This window comes from Talpa europaea, assembly GCF_964194135.1.
Source record: "Talpa europaea genome assembly, chromosome: 5".
NCBI classification, from domain to species: Eukaryota; Metazoa; Chordata; class Mammalia; order Eulipotyphla; family Talpidae; genus Talpa; species Talpa europaea.
Window position 1 is genome coordinate 98,052,714 of NC_140071.1, and position 17,665 is coordinate 98,070,378.

At 39.7% G+C, this 17,665-nt stretch overlaps 1 protein-coding gene across 1 annotated transcript in view; it reads right to left on the bottom strand.

Moving 5' to 3' along the window:
* Positions 1-17,665, bottom strand: part of FRAS1 (Fraser extracellular matrix complex subunit 1) — a gene marked incomplete at its 3' end in the record, with an annotated part of 442,801 nt that overhangs the window by 193,413 nt on the left and 231,723 nt on the right. The window contains exons 15-18 of the mRNA XM_084232972.1: positions 12,713-12,856; positions 5,880-6,020; positions 3,572-3,712; positions 2,159-2,335 (exon numbers count right to left, since the gene is read on the bottom strand). Of these exons, the coding sequence (XP_084089098.1) occupies positions 2,159-2,335; positions 3,572-3,712; positions 5,880-6,020; positions 12,713-12,856 (603 nt within the window). The remainder of the gene's footprint in view (positions 1-2,158; positions 2,336-3,571; positions 3,713-5,879; positions 6,021-12,712; positions 12,857-17,665) is intronic.

Genomic DNA, 17,665 nt, shown 5'->3' on the forward strand with positions numbered 1-17,665 from the left:
GTGTTAGCTGTGCCAAATGTTGTCCCATATGGTTGCTGTCAAAATTAGGTGAAAAAAACAAGTATGTTACCTCTCCTAGTGCCTGGCTCAATGACAACATAGTTTTTGGCTATGTATCCTGGTCACTCTAATTGTCATTTACAATTCTAATTTTTAAAAACATTTATCATTTTTGTTTTTCTTTTCTGTTCCCAACCCAAAATCCTTACTTTTCTTTCAATATAGTGTTCAAAATTGTGGGAAGGAGCTAACCACACTGAGTGGGCTTGGAAGAGTTCTTGATTTCTCCTAAGGAAATCAAGAAGGAAAAGCAGAGTTGACAGGCCATCATGAGGAATCTGCTCCGGGCTGCTCAAAGGGCCTGAGTTTCAGCCTGGTGCTAAAAAAGCCAAGGTCTCAGAGTACATCTCTTTGAATTCTTGGAAAGACTGGTGTTTCTGGAGGTTTAATATCTCTGTGGTTTCCTCTAATACCTCTGATCACACAGTCCACCTCTGTGTAAAAGTATGCAGGCTGGTTGCAAAGATTCCAATAAGTCAAAAATCATTTCTATAACAACATTGTTTTTGAAAAAAGGAAGAAGTGAATTTCTATTTGCTCTTTGTATTTTCTCCCTGTACTTTCTTTATATCAAGCAGGGGCTAAGAACTGTAATTATTTTCTTCAAGGGATTTGGGGCTTGCCAAGGAAGCTTGTTTGATAAAAACCATTGAAGAGATTTGAGAAGCAGTTAGAAAGGAGAAAACACTTCTTAAAACCCACCTTCCCACCAGGAGTCTTGGGGGCCTTAACAAAGGATAGGCACCAACCTCCCAGGACAGAACTCAGGAAGTAGTCAGACCGCAGGGTGGAAGACTGATGTGCTTTATGAAGCCAGTAGGAATCTTAGGAATGCAGATTCCCATATTTCACAAGGGGTTATGGAAATAGAGCCATAGAGTTTAATCAATGCACACAAAGGAGGAAACCAGTATATGTACCTGGAGAGTAATGATTTTCCCCTAACTTCTAGGCACCATCTGACAATCCCCAGAGCCATCTGACATTCCAGGGAAGGGAGGTTACTCCTATAATGTTCCTAAATGCCTATCTGTATGGACTGTGATTTATACCAGGTGATCACAGACACTTTACAATCTACCAAGTACCTTACATCCCTAACCTCCTTTACACCTGGTAAAAAGCCTGTGTGAATGATAATTATCCCTATTCTAAACCTGTGAATGCAAAGGCTCAGAGAGCTTAAGTGTCTGGTCCGGGATCTCTATATTTCAATTGTGCACACTTCCCACTGTGCCATAGGACTCTCTGGGTACAAAATCTTTAACCTAATCTTGAAATGCAGCATTTCTGTGTGAGGATGTATACTAAAGCAATCTCAAAGTAGTTTAATAAGTAGGTTTGTAGGTTACAAAACAAAATCTGCAGGATGCTCACAGTTATATTGTAAAAATTAACACTCAAAGCTAGGCTTACGAAAAAAGACTTAGACAGATGATAGCAAAATGGTAAAGGCAATTTAGTTTAGGTGGTAGGCAGATTACTTTTCTACTTTTCCTACATCCAAAATTTCCTTTAATGAACATGTCATATTTACAGTGAAAAAATAATAAGAGTAATAATACTTTTTCAAGATAGTTAAAGAATTTACCCAATGTCAAGTCAGTTTGGTTGTAGGATTAAAAAGTTGCCATCCTTACCTCCCCGGAGACCAAAAAACCCACATAAATATGGTTATAGAATCAAGTTATTGAGGGTGGCATCAATTCTCTATAGATAAATGGCACAACAATGAAGGAATCATTTCTAAATTTTGAAAGAAGTCCAGGTTTTACCCTGAAAAGACTAATTCTTACTCAGAGTAGCAAATTAGAAGTAATAAATGGGGTTCTACTATGAGCTCTAGGTTTTTCTTAGCTACTCTGAGGATTCCTGGAACTTGAGAGAATATAACTTTTGGAACAGTGAAGCAAAAGGGATTAGTTCCTGCAGTTCATCTGTTACTCACAATGGAAGGGAGGACATCTGTGGGGACATTCTTTTGCACATCAGTCCTCTATCTTATGTGTAAGCATCCTGCTTTGCTCCCACCTCACAGGATCTCCCTAACGCTAAGTCTGGAAGTTGCCGAACATTACTTCAAATCATGCTTACTCACCTTCACACTGCCCAGTGTTCTCCAAGTAAAATTGGGCTCTACACTGGGAGACACACTCTCCAGAGGGGGGGTGTGCCCCAGAAAGCTGCTTAACTTGTAGTCCTTGCTCTGGTTTCTTACACTGGGTACAGTGAGAAGGTTCTGCACCCACACAGGTCAGGCAAGAGGGATGACAGGCTGCCAAGGGGAATAAAGAGCAGAAAACATTCCAAGGATCACATACATGCCACAACAAAGGGGAGTCCCTCATAAATCAAAGCAACTTTGGAAAGTCCAACATGCACATCCATCTAATTTTTTTTTTTTTTAGTGTTCTGTACAAAGCACAGGGTGATAACTTGTGAGAAGCAAAATGAGAATAATGTTAAATTGTCCCATCTCCTAAGTGTTCTCAAGCTAGATCATGAAAAAAATAAATAAAAACAAACAAAAAACCCCAGCAAACTGGATAATATTGACTTGGTTCTCCAGAGAAACATATTCACTGAATGACAATTTAATATCGTGTCCTTCCATTTTCCTGGAAGATTTTAGGAAGTACTCTTACAAGACCATTATTGCATTTTTTTGTACAAATGGTCTCTGTGTTATTGTGCATTTTACCAAATACAAAGGGGTTCAGGCAGCAAATTCCTCTCAGAATTTATGTGAAGACTGCTTTGCTACACAGGCAGAGGACTCTCTTGAACAACAAGAATTTGACAATCCATCATAGTTTCTAGTTTTCTCTGGTCACTGGTGAGAATCAGAGCCAAATGGAGCACTCAAACTATCTCACATGCATACTTTCGAAATAACTCTCTTGTTCTTTAGAATATTTTCTATTTCACAATATTTATTGCAGTTGCCCTTGTATGAATGCATTTTTCTTATAACTATTGTAAAATTCTTTTCCAAGGTAACTGATGTATAAATAAACATAAATTAATTTCACTTAATTAAACCATTTGCTCCCAATATTCTAGTTTCAAAAAGCTCAAATGGCACTGCCCTCCCAGTGAGCCCAAAGCCTTTTTGGCAAATAGCTATTTAAGATTTTCCATTTTACTTAGCCCAGAGGCATTGCTAGTGACTGTAGTTTACTCAGCAGGATCATTAACAAACAGAAGTTCTACAGGGAACAACAAAATGAAGACAAAGAAAAACATTAGCCATTCTAGGAGAAAAGAAAATGAGAGTTTGGTTTTGTTTTAATGTTAGATAATGGAAATTATTAGAATGGCCAGGAAAAAAATCATAGACTTCTAAGTGTCTTCACAAATATTCAAAGAGATTTTTTCATTTCTGTGATACCTTCACAGAAATGTTTTAATGAAATAAAATGCCCAACTATAACAGACACACTAGAGGAAAAATTTCACTGAAAAGTAACTTGGGAAATTCTCTCTAAAACAACTGCAACACTGTTGATACCTCTGCAGATGCCCTGGTCAGGGTAGAAGTTCTCTCCACAGTTGGACAGACAGCGGCCTTGGCGCAGAACCTGGGGACTGACACAGGCTGCGCAGTGAGAGGCTGTGGGTCCGGAGCAGTTGGCACATGAGTTATGACAAACTGAGGAAGAGAATGAGAAGAAAAACACCATGGGACCAAGTGACCACAGGACTCACTTCCTGTAGGAGCTCCTGATGGGAAGAAACCCTCCCTGAAAGCACTCTCAACCCTCCCTCAAACTATCAAACCAGACCAAGGAAAGAGTTTTTAGACATGGTTATATTTCCAGAACTGCCACCAATGCCAATGCCCTTTACCCATCTTTTACCTGTGCTCTACCTACTATTTATTTCTTTATTTATTTTTAAGATTTTTTTTATATTCCCCATACAATTGCACCCCCCTTATTTTGACCCTAATTCCTCCTCTCCCCGCCACCCCCCCATAGCGTGTCTCTGGTTTACAGTTGCTTGTTGATTTTGATTTTTTCTTTATTACAGTTATTCCTTTTCCTGGTTCTTTAGTTAGGTTTTCTAGATTCCTGCTATGAGTGAGATCATCTGGTATTTTTCTTTTTCTTTCTGGCTTATTTCGCTGAGCATGATCCCTTCCAGCTCCATCCATGTTGCTGCAAATTACATGAGTTTATCTTTTTTGATGGCTGAGTAATATTCCATTGTGTATATATACCACATCTTCTTGATCCAGTCATCTGTTTTTGGGCATTTGGGTTGTTTCCAAAGCTTAGCTATTATAAATAGTGCTGTTATAAACATAGGGGTGCAGATGCCCTTTTGAATTAATGTTTCTGTGTCATTTGGGTAAATACCTAGGAGTGGAATTGCTGGATCATATGGAATCTCTATCTTTTACCTACTATTTATTAACTTCCTTCATTTAGTGCTTAAGTGTCTTCCTTATATACATTCCCACTTTTAATCTTTATAGTAATAGTAAGAGGAAGGCAATACTAGTCACACTTTACAGATGAAGAAACTGAGGTCTTGAGAAACCAAAAAATTTACTGAAGTTGACAGAGATAATTAATAGCAGGGCTGGGACTGACTGAGGTCTGTCCGAAACCCAAACTCACACTATCCGAAAAGGAAAAATTAGGAAATTCATGGGTCTAAGAATTGAGAGCTCTGGAATTTTAACTGCTTGTCCAGCAACTTATTGATGCATTTGGCCAATTTGGGTCTCTGTAGACCTAGTTTCCTTGACATATGCTCAGTGAGAAGTTGGACTAGGTCATTTAAGATAGTTCCAGTGGGACATGATAGGATTCTAAGTAAGAATTATATTCAATAGTCTGATCACTATGTATGACAATGCCATGCATGCCTCTCCCCTTCTTTGGTCACAGGAGGTAGCAGTGGGACATCCCCATGTCTAAGAAACAATGACACTATGGCTTATCCTTAGGGCAGGAGTGAGATATGGGTAGAAGGCCTCAGAAGACAATAATCAGGAGCTGGGAGAGAGCATGTGGAGGTAGGATGTGACCGTTGGAGGCAGGATGCTGAGGAAAGGGGTTGGAAATTGGGTAAGTAAAGAGGTTGGCAGATAAAGAGGAGGTTGAAAAGAAGAGATTGTGGGGCAGGTCGAAATAACCTGCCACTAACATGACTACCATAGGAAGAAATGAGACTGTGTGTGTATATTTCAGAAAGGAGGGGCAATTAAGGTTTCCCAGGCAGTAGTAAGTTCCCAGAGTTGCTTGCAAGGAGAGACACACATCAAGGATATATTAATATAAGTAGAACCTTATAAAGCTTCAAATGGTAATGTTTTGTAGCTTAGGTTGTATGCGTCTGGAACAAGCAATACATAAATAGCACATAAAACCAAATTTCCAAAGATAGACTTCAGATTTATAAGCTATCAGACTTGGTTTACTTTATTTTTGTGATGTGTTATAGTTGCCAATACACCATTTATAAAACCCATCTAAGAAATGATTCTGTCATACCTACAACCTAATTTAGTGATGGTTACAAGTATACAAGAACTGAATGTCAATCTTAAAGACTTTCTGCATTTCAAAAGTACCAATGATGTCTATTGATGATTAACACATGTCTTTTATTTAAATTAATCACACTAGTCCTCCAGCCTCCACCCAATCTCCCACTTCTACACTATACACAGATTCTATAGAAAATGGTTCCATTTAATTTGTCACTTTCCCATTTCACACACTAATTCCTAAATGAGCTGCACAGAGCACTTAGTCAAACATGCATTAAATACTTTGTCATGATGATGATGATGACCTATGACTTACCTTTGCATCTGCCAGTGGCATCAGCATAGTACCCACCAGGGCATTCAGAAATGCATTCCCCATGATGTAATACCATCTTCTCAACACAGGTAAGACACCTGGCACTCTTGGGACCACAGTTCTTACATGATTGGTCACAAGCTAAAGAGGAAACCCCACAAGAGAAAGTCAATTGTGAGCAAAGGAAGAGAGAATCTATTCTTTATAATGTTGACAGTGGTAGGAACATAGTAATCTCATTCTCTGACTGTTCAGCTGAGTTCTGATTCCTTGAATCCAACATTTCAGAGGACTCTGCACTTCCTGTTTTCACAGTTGATGGAGAACCAAAGAATTATTCATTGAGCTAAGTATAACAAGCACTCTGGGCACACCCACCAGTGTATCCAATTTAATATGAAATTCAAAGTCAAAATAGCCTTGAAGGTAGGGTTGCCAGATTTAGCAAATAAAAAAAAATCAGATACCCAGCTAATTTGAATTTCAGATAAATAATGAATACTTTTTCAGTTTAAGTTTGTCTGAAATGTCTCATTTTATATTTTATCTTACACTTCTAGTTGGAGAGAGAATTCAGAAATACAAAGTTCAACTAAGCAAGATCACACTATAAAAATTATTTTAAGATTATTGAATATTACACAATCCTCTGGGGTCTACTTGTTCACTTACTTTTTCATTTAGTCCCCAAAACATTTCTTAAGTCCTGTATCAGGTACTGTGCCAGGTGGTAGAAACATGAAAACAAAACCATCTTAGTCCTTTAAGGGGTTTGTTAATTTAATAGAAAGAGAAAGACACACACAAAGCCAGAGATATTAAAGATTGACTCAGGCAAGTTTGTAAAGGCACTATGAAAAGTCCAAAAATGTACATGACATAGGTATGAGAGGCCAGAAAGGATTCACAGAAGAAGCAACCCTTGAGCACTGTCTTGAGAAGTGAATCTGAGCATGACAGACTGATGAAAAGACATCCCAGCTAAGTAACAAGGCAACTACAAATCCAAAGTCTGATAAAGTTCCAGCTGTCCAGTGAAAATGAAATTCCATACAGCTGGAGAAGTAGTAAGGACCAGATTATAAAAACCTGAATGACAGTCTAGAGGTTCTCATATGTGAAAGGATGAGACTCTGCAATGTCTTAGTCTTAAACAAATACAAACACGGCCATGATTGTGTATAAGACAGATCACTTAGAAAGGTAGTTTGGAAGGCTGGGAAAGGAAAGTTGAGGGCCTAATTGGAAAACAATGGCAAAATTGACAGAATGGAATGATTAGGAGTTGAATCCTGGCAGTGGATGAGGTGATGGATTTTAGAGCTGTGTAAGTGAAAGTGCCTCAATGACTTTCAAGGGTCTAGCTTGGGGAATAGGTGATGTGACTCACAGAATGCAAGAAGGACCAGGCAGTGTGGGGATTTTGATGGGTTCACTTTGGGATACATGCAGTTCAGTAAAGAATCTGATTTACAGGTCTAGAGCTCAGGGCAAAGGCCTGTCTGGCTATTGACCAGAAAATGATTCCAAGCTTGATAATACCATATGGTGGCAAGAATATGGAGATGAAAGAACCCTCGTACTTGGGAGTGTAGATGCTTGTCAACCATCAAATAAATAATATGCAGAGTCAAGATACCAACAATTCTACTCCTGGTTATCAATTTCAAGGAACCACCCACTCAGGCTCATAGAAGGGACATATTTAAGGTTGTTCATTGGCACTTTCTAGTGACAAGAGGGGATGTATGATGTATGACAAATGCAGACCAGGGAGTACCATGAAACAGCAAGAAGCAAAGGGTAGATGATAGAGCAACACAGGTAAATCTTAAAAGCGCGCTGAATGAAAAAAGAAGAGACTGTGAACAGAATACCATTAAGAAAATTATATATCTATATCCAGATATACTATATACTCAAAATGACAATATCCACTTTACATAAGTCCTTAAAACCACAAAGATATAAAAATTAAAATAATTCTACCTCTGTGTATTTATCCCAATAAAATGAAAATACTAACTTGAAAAGATGTGTTCATCAAAGCATTATTTACAATAGCCAAGACAGGGAAAAAACCTAAATGCCAATCAATGGATAAATACACACTGGAATATTGTTTAGTCATGAAAAATAATGAACTCTTGGGCCTCCCCGGTGGCGCAGCGGTTGAGTGCTGGGTTGTGAAGCTGCCTGCAGCCTCTGCAACGCCGGTTCGATCCCCGGCTGCTCCCCGGCCACCGAAGGAGGGTCCCGCATGGCGACCTCTCCTGCCACGCCCACTCATTGATATAGAAGAACAAATTGGTGGTAGCCAGAGGCAGGAGGTAGAAATGGGTAAAGAGGGTCAAAAGGCACAAATTTCCAGCTATGTAATAAGTAAGTGTGGCAACTATAGTTAGTAATACTGCATTGTATATTGAAAGTTACTAAGAGAGTAGATCTTAAGAGCTCTTGTAGGAAAAAAAAAGTATTATAAGTATTTATGGTGATGGATATTAACTTGACTTATGGTGATCATTTTGCATACAAATATTGAATCATTACGTTGCACACCTAAAAGTAATATGTTACATGTCAATTATATTTCAGTATAAAAATTAATATAGTTGCCTAGGTAAAGAAGGGTAATTAGGATAAAAGGAAGAAAGGAAAGAGAGAGAAAAGGAGAAAGGAGGAAGAGAGAGACTAGCTAACAGAAACTTTTGAACTTGCTTTGATTTATTATGTTAGCTAGAGTCAGAAAAAAGCCTGCATAATAGCATGAGTATTAAAGACTAAAGAATGAGGAGGTTTAGTCCTTTGAATTTCTCCACCCTTTATTTCTAATATTTGTAAAATGCAAAGCACGTACTACAGAAGAACATGATTGCTTCAAATTCTTTCAGCCAGGACATACCACAGTTTATAACAGGTTATGCTGGATTTTTCTCAGCAGTTGACTTTGAGATTTTTACAGATATAGGCTGTTTGGTTATAAATTATTAAACCAACACAAATCAGTCTTTATCTTGAATAGCACTGATCTGAATTGAAAATAAGTCAGCTTTATCAGTATCAGGCGTCTTAATTAACATTCTGATACCAATCAGTGACTTGGTTCACCGTTGTTCTAGAAAATATTTATACAGACATCTGTGAAGGCATTTGATACAGACTTAAAAGAAGTCTAACAATTTTATGAAAATGTAATCTCCAATCATGTCAATCAGGCCAGTGGCATCACAAAATCTTGCACCATGTGAAGAACATGGCAGGCATTTAGTCATTGCTGGCTGATCAATTGATGGTTGGCTGATTGCCAGCAATGGTCTTTCCTCTCTTAGAGGTTTTCTTTCTGATGCTTTGTTTCAAGATGTGTACAGCTGGCATTACAGATGCATGCTCTCTACCAAAGTCACCTATCCAATAGTTGTCTTCTTTCATTCTTCCAGTATGCATGGGGCCCTAACATTCTTCATTCCATGTTTCAGCTCAAATAGATTCCCAACTTTCACCACATCCGTGCTCACACTGACCCTTCCTCCTTCTAAATAAGTAAGTCCTCATTTAACATTCTTGATAGGTTCTTGAAAACTTTGACCTTAAGAGAAATGGTATATATACCAAAAGCAAGTCTTCAAACGATGTAATTTCATTCAACATTAGCAGGGTTGTGTTTTTTTTTCTCATTAACAACATAATGATTAAAGCCTTGGGTGGAAATCCTAAAACCATAAAATACATAGAAGAAAACAGGCAAAATCCTCCATGACACTGGCTTCACAGATACTTTCGGGGACTCAACTCCAGCAGCACAGGAAACAAAAGCAAAAATAAGCAAATGGGGTTATATCAAACTGAAAAAAATTTTATACAGCCAAAAAAACTAACATTAAAATGAAAAGAAGCACTAAGGAATGGGAAAAAATATTCATGCACCATATATCTGACAAGGGACTGATATCAAAGATATACAAAGAAGTCATGACTCAACAACAACAAATACATAACTCAATTTAAAAAAATGGACAGAGAAGCTAAATAGACACTTCTCCAAAGAAGATATACAGATGTCCAACAGGTACCCGAGAAAATGCTCATCATCACGTATCATCAAGGAAATGCAAATTAAAACCACAGTGAGTTACCATTTCACACTTATTTTTGATGTAAGTTGGCCCACATCAAAAATACCAGAAATAGCAAGTGCTGGTAAGGATGTGGAAAAAGGAGCCCTTCTTACACTATTGGTGGGAATGTAGACTGGTTCAGCCTCTGTGGGAAGCAGAATGGAGGTTTCTAAAAATATTAAAAATAGATTTACCATACAATCTGGCAATTCCACTCTTAGGTATCTACCCAAAGAATGCAAAAACATGAATCTGAAGGGATAAAAGCACTCCTATGTCCACTGCAGCACTGTTTACAATAACCAAGATATGGAAACAACCTAAGTGCCCAAAGACAGTTGACTAGATTAGGAAGATGTGATATATATACACAATGGAATAGAACTCACCTATAAAAAAAAAAAATGGTGTACTCTTATCATTTTGCGACAACATGAATGAAACTGGAGGGGATTATGCTAAGCAAAATAAGTCAGAAGGAGAAAGACAAATAACAGATGGTTTTACACATACATGCAATATAGAGAAACAAAACAAAGGGTCAGGCAAAACCAAACCAAAAACAAACCGTAGATACTTGACTGTGGAAATGAGGCTACCAGAGGAGGAAAGGGAAGCAGGAGAGTAAAAAGGGGAGGGGCACGATGGCTTGTGGAAGAAGACTGTGGGCACCTGGGTGGAGTGTGTGATGTGGTAACATACATCTGAAACTATCCCTCTGCATCACATGCAGTGTTGTAAACTAATGCTACCTCTATAAAAGAAAAAGAGAAAGAAGGAAACGGTGTCGAATGAAACAATATTATTTGAGAAATTGCTCTTCACAAAAGTTGTTCTCTCGGTGCAGATAAAACCATGTCAGCAGCAGATCAGTGTCACTGCTCCTCATCTGTGACAGTTCCCAGCCTCCTTGGGGACTTAAAAGGTAAATGCCTCTAGGCCTTTGAATTAGTACAAATGTGACATCTTCTGACCTTTAAAGACTACATTTGGCCTAATTGAGCAAGAAAGTGATGTTGGCATATAAAGATTAAAATGCTCTGGCTAAAGGCAGTCTGGTCTTTTTTTTTCCCCCCTTGCTCTCTCCTGAAGCCACACAAAAGCCACCTGTGACTCATCCACATCAAGTGAGATTTTTCACACCAGCATTGCTGATGGATCTCTGCCCAGCTTTAAGCAAGCAGCTGCCAAGGGCTATCTCTCTTCCCTAAGATAAGTGGATTTGTCAAGTCCCAAAGATCATCTCATTTTTGCTGTTGCCCTGCTCAGTAAACAAAATGAGGACAATAACTCAAGAAAGCTTTATGGGCTGCACATTTTATTGATTTAGTGGACTCAGTTATTAAAAAAAAAAAATCATCATGGACTTTCGACAGGTATGACCACAGCAAACTCAATTCAAACTTTTCATTCATTGTCAATGGCTACCTGTGGAACTGAAAATGTCTGATCTAAAGGTTGACAGGAAGACAGAAGGAAGAGGGAAGGAGGGAGTGGGGAGAGGGTAATGAGAAGAGAGGGGAAAATAGCAGAGTTGCATGACGGTAACATATCACAGGGAGCAGTGGCGGGGTTAGGAAGTAATAAAGTCCTAGCCTTAACTCCTAATTCTCCCCCTATTCACACTATAACTTTAGCCAAGTTTCTCAACCTCTCTTTTTCTTCATTTGGAAAATGATGATGATGATGATAATAACTATGTCATGACATTGTTGCGAGGATTATACACAAAATATTGACATAGCATTTACTATGTTCCAGGCACTGAGTTAAATGCCTTGCATGTATCATCCTCTGAATAGCCTTCTTAGCTGGATGTTGCTACTGTCACAAATTACCACAAACTCATTGGACCAAACCCACACATTATCTTACATCTCTAGAGGTCAGAAGTCTCAAAATCAAGGTATCAGCAGAAATACCGTCCTCTGGGAGCTTTCAGGACAGTCATTTCCTTGTCTTCTCCAGGAACTGGAGGCCGTGTGCATGTGCAAGGCTCCTTCCTGGCGTTAAAGCATCTGCTTCAGTCTCAGATCCTTTTCTGGCCGTACCCTTCCTGCCTCCCTCAAACATGGACACTGAGATTACATGGATCCACTGGGAAAATTCAGGATGCGTTTTCCATCACCAGATCGTGAACAGACTCCTGGAAGCTCCTCACCATCTAAGGTATCATATTCACAAGGAAAAACTGAAACTCAGAGGAAGTAACTTTCCCCAGACTACCTGCCTCTCCATGGTTAATGTTTATAAAGCACCGGGATGAGTGCCTGGCCCAAGGAATCACTAAGTTAACTCTTACTGTCCACAGGGAGTATGAAAGGTGGAACAATCAGTGCCTCAGCTTTAAGTCAGTAGCACCAACCCAAACGCAGGTTGAGTGTCTTCGTCTTGAAGAAAATTTGGAAGGCAGGCTAGGGTTGCTGAAGGCTTCAGAGAAAGGAAGCCCTGCCCTTCTGTACAGCTATGGGTCTGAGCAGGTGGCCTGAGTCTCGCTGTCTTCATTTGCAGGATGAAGTTAGAATGAGGATCACAACCTAACAAGTTGTCAAGGGGACAGGGCTGTTAAAGGGAATCCCGCTGGTGACAAGAGAACATGTTTTGTAAACTACTGAAACAACATGATTGCTGGCAGTTATTCCCATATTTTCTGAGTAAAAGAAATGTTGGTTATTAGTGTGATGGTTTACTTCAAACAAAAGATACTGTGGCACTTACCACTGCAGGTCCCTTGCTTGTTGTAAAACCCGTCGCCACAGCTGCCCACACATCTGCCCTCTCTCAGCACCTGAAGGGGGTCTCTGCAGGCCAGGCAGTGCTTCTCCGTGGGACCCCAGCAGGCTGCACAGGACTCGTGGCAGACTGTGCACAAACAGCAAAACCAGAGAAAAGTTGGAAGGACTGAGGTTTTAGAGTTTATAAGCAGGATGTAGCTTCTTCATTCCTGAACTACTCTACACCACAGGAGAAAAAAACACAACTCCCACCAAAAAAATACTATTTCTCATGGCCAGAAACACAGCTTCAACAAATGGTCACTAAGAGATGGGAACGGTAATGGAAATCACAGGGAAAGAAAGCTTCCTTTTCTAGACAAAGAAGTGGTCTCTCTAATGAAATCAGCTGACCCTTCACCACCATTCCCCCTGCCTATTGTAACCACATAATAGTCAACAGAAACCACTCCTATCTCCAGCACCACCAACAACCAACTAAAGAGGGATGCCAAATCTTTGATTTGGCCTTAAAGGACCCAGTAATTCTTGATGTCTGTTACTGCTTCCCTCTTTTATGAGTTTTCTGTCTCTCCCACTACCCTTTCCTTCTGTCCTGCCTCACATCTCTTTCAAACTCCATCTGTCTGGGGGCCTCCCTCGTGGCGCAAGAGGTTAAATCACAGCACCACGAAGCTATCTGCAGTCACTGCAGCCACTGCAGCATGAGTTTGATTCCCGGCCAGGGAGCCAACACACATGGCACAGCAGACCTCTCCTGTCTGGCCCGCTGCTCCCCTCAGCAGTGTATTTTGATCCATTCGCTTGTTCTGCTCCTCACTCTGTCTCTGGTGTATCCTCTCAGCCCCCGCATCTCTGGCCTATACCCCGGTTCTTGTATGCATAAGTAAATCTTAAAAAAGCTCCATCTGTCTGGTCTACCGTCAAAAGCATCTGCTCTAAATATGTATCTGGAGACTCTGAGACCCTGCCTTTCTCTTACATTTTAGATTTCTGAACTATACTTTGTTCCTAAACTAGAGTTTCTCCTTTAAGACTTGAAAATTCTTCCTCTCCCAGCATTTGATTTTTTTTTTATTACTATTCATGTTTGCTCTTCATTTTAGCACAGCTGTCAAGAGAGGCCTATTCTGAATTATTGAATATATTCAGGTTTGGTTAACCGTATGACTAACCCAACCTATGGTTTTGCATAGGTTAATGCATCCTAACTTTTTTAATGTTTGCTTCACAATGGAGCATATCCTATTTTTTAGAGATATTCATTCTAACCAAAATGGGCAGGGAGAATGCCTTTGCTGATTGCAAGAGACTTGGTAACTATACCTAAGTAATTTAATTAGGTGCTCCTTTGGAATCAGAAAAAAGGATGCCTGCATTGCAAATCTCAAGATTCAATTCTCTCCTCTCAGTTCTAAACTGCACAAGAAAGCCTTAATTTCAGATGCTTCTCCTTAACAGATTTGGAGATAATTACTAATTGTGTTGAGTGCAAGGAAGGGCTCTTCAATAAAGAATAACCATGGAAGGGACAAATGTCAGATGCAAAGGATGAGAATGCAGTCATGGGGAGCGCTAGGGTGAGTAGCATCAGATCTTAGTGTTCCGGGAAGATAATGCTGCACTGTGCTGGAGCTGGTGAGACAAAGCAGGGCAGAGTAGGACAGAGTAGGGCACCGTATGGCAGAGCGGGGTACAGTGGGGTAGAGCAGGGAAACAGTGAAATATTTTATAACTGGAGGGGTAGACAGAGGTCCAATCAGAGCTGATCTTGGAGAGGTTGGAGAGGCTAAGGAATTCCACGTAGGCAGGGAGATCAGTGTGGAGGCTGTGGACCAGGTGAGAGATGATGATGGAAGGTGGGAAGCTGACATGGAGGAAGGTTTACTTATATATTATTTGTTCCCCTCACTAGACCATAAGTTGTGGGAGGGGAGAACCCATTTCTATTTTGTGAACTGTGCAGTGCACACAACTTGGTACTTTACAAATATCTTGAGTGACTTCATTTATAACACCTTATTTATGTAAGTGTCACATGAGAATACAGTTTGTAATAGGATAAGTGCTGATATTATATTATTACTAATGATGTGGATGCAAAGATCCCACTAACAAATTCTATCCATAACATATATGAAATCTGTCTTTCATTTATTCAATTACTTTTCAATTACCGACTGTTGTCAACATCTGTTCATCACTGTTGATATTTTTGCCTCCCTGACTTCAGGGGTTGATTCAAAGCCATTATCTAAACAAACAAAAAGCCCAATCTCATTTCTCAAATGGTTCCAGGCTGAGCCACCTATCAATGTTCAACAGAAGTAACCACTGCAAGTATATTTAGGTGCTGTGATAGCAGGGGGTGGAGGGGGGTAGGGAGGCACTTCCTATCTGGCCATGGTAAGCCTGAGGTCTGCCACAGCAAACATTTACACCACCCCATCACCTGAGTGCACTGCTGGTGTCACTAAACTGCCCAGGGGAGCATGTGTTCGAGTGGACAACTGGGAATTGGTTAAAAAGCCACAGAGGCCAGGTCACAAGAGTCCGTGCGTTGGGCAGACCATTGAGACCCTTAGAATTCACTCCCTCGAATTTTTAATAAGGGCAGTGGAATTGATCAGCTGTGCTTTTCAGAGAGTTCGCTCTGCAGTGGGGAGACGAGAGGGTAATTTATTCCAGACATCTTTAAAGGATGAAATCATGTTTGTCCAGGGGCTACAGTAGAGAGAAGACATTAAAGAGCAAGTTCCTAGTTGTCTTCAGGGATTGACTGATGGCAGAGCAGTCACTCAGCTGCACTGGCTGTGACAAGAGTAAAAATTATGGCGACTGGGAACAAGGCGGTTGATAGACAGCTGTAGCCCTGGCCCCTCCCTGATACTCTACATTCCAGGAACCCTGGCAGGCACCATGCTCCAGCATCCATAAGGATGGGCATAGTTTCTGACCCATCTTCTCTATGCCATACTGCTTCTTAAATATTTTAATATTGCCCTGTGTATTGATAATCAAAGCAGGAGCCAGTGGGTAGCAGGATACAGATTGTGGTCTTACAGAAGGCACTCTGGCCCATCACAAACTCAACTCCAATTAACATTTCAATCCTGCCTTCTGCTACCTACTTTATGCATGCCAGTTCTATGGAGCAAGGTACCCTGAGCATGCCTTGTGCTGTTCAGGGATTCTGAATGCATCATACAGGATTCACCCAGTCGGCAATGAGCTGGCTCCTGCCCCAGCTGCTGTAATCTTGTTGACATTTCAGAGGCTCCTACGTTGTCACTGCTTCTGTGAAGCCTTGCTGAACTTGTCTGAATAGTTACTTCTCCCTCCATGTTCCTGTAGCACTCTGTATATATTTCTTGTGCTAGTTGTCCCACTGTACTGATCATTCAGTTACAAATCCATCCCCTTAATAGAATGTAATATCTTTCAAAATAGGAATCATGTTCTAGTCCTAGACCTTTTAAACCCTAGTTTCCAGAATGGTGGTAGATAGTCACTATTTATTACATGAATGTTAAATGAATGCACAGATTTTTGCTTTCTTTTGGTGATGGGGCATTCCCTTCTATCACTTACTTCTACGCAGAAACAACTAATCATAATGGGAATAGCCTGAAATCATGAAAATTTATGATGAATAAACTTGAGGCTGTACAAAATACCTAATAAATATTAGACTCTGCTTGAAATGACAAATACTTAGGCTGCACTAATAGAGAGCTTGTCCTTCTCTTTCTCCCATATTGGACAAAAGGCATATTCAAGGCCAGACAGGACAGCAAAGAGAATTTTTATTTTAATACAGATCTATGCTAAGCTATCATTTCTTTCTTTTTTGAAGTTGTCATTTCCTATAATGACATACTCCCACTGTGTTTTGCAATTGATTTCTAACACTGAACATATGCTACTACAGATAATCTCTTCTTACAGGCTTATTTTACATGTGGTTTTTATTACATTTGGGTTATTAAGAAAAATAAAAGGTCATTCTCTGACTTTTCACCATAATTTCCCCTAGTGATGCATTACAGATCACTGAGAGTTTAGATTGTACATTGTGAAAATTGTGGCAATAAATTTAAAAAGAGAGTGAATAAGGGAAAGCCATGTTCTTATCCCACAGGCAGTAGATAATTTATTTGGGAAAGTCCCTGACATTTCTAGAGCATAGCAAGACTTGTGTTGGCTTGCTGGACAATTCATTTCAAAATGAAAAGGAATGAGTTACTTTTCTTCTGATGATTCCATATTGAAACCCTACTCAAAAATAAGAAACTTCTTTTTGTACTTGATAATTTTGAAATAGAAGATTGCATTAAGATCTTATTTAACCTGTGCTTCTCTAAAAATAAAATGCTGACCTTCTCCAGAGAAGTGTTAAATGCACTTTTTACAGACAGCCTCTTATTTTACAGGAAATCTTCCCAGACTCCAGGCTTCAGATGTGACACCATGAGTTCAGCTTCAAGAAAAAGAGGGGCTTGGCTTCTCACCGTTCCCATGATCTTTTGAAATAAGTTTCCCTGCCTTTACCGGGCTTCAGTGGGTCTACCTAGTTTCCTCAGTGAGCTCGCAGTTCAAATTTCCAAATTGCAAAAATGTTTTTACTTCCAACTATAGAAAAACAGCCAGGCTCAAGCAGGTATGTCATACACAAGTCAAATGCCCTCATTCTGTTTCTTAGTCATTTTGTGGTGATTTTTAGCTTTCATTCTCATCTAAGAAATGACTAGAAAGTCCCTGACACATTTTAAAATATAATCAGGAGACAGTGGACAAATTTCCAGTAAGCAGATCTTGTTGGATGAAAAAATTTTTTTAAATCCTTTTTCACTGTTCCTTGATTTCCTAATCTACGGAGTGGGAGTTATGATATTTGCCATACCTAGTCCACTGGCATATGGTGAGAGGACATATT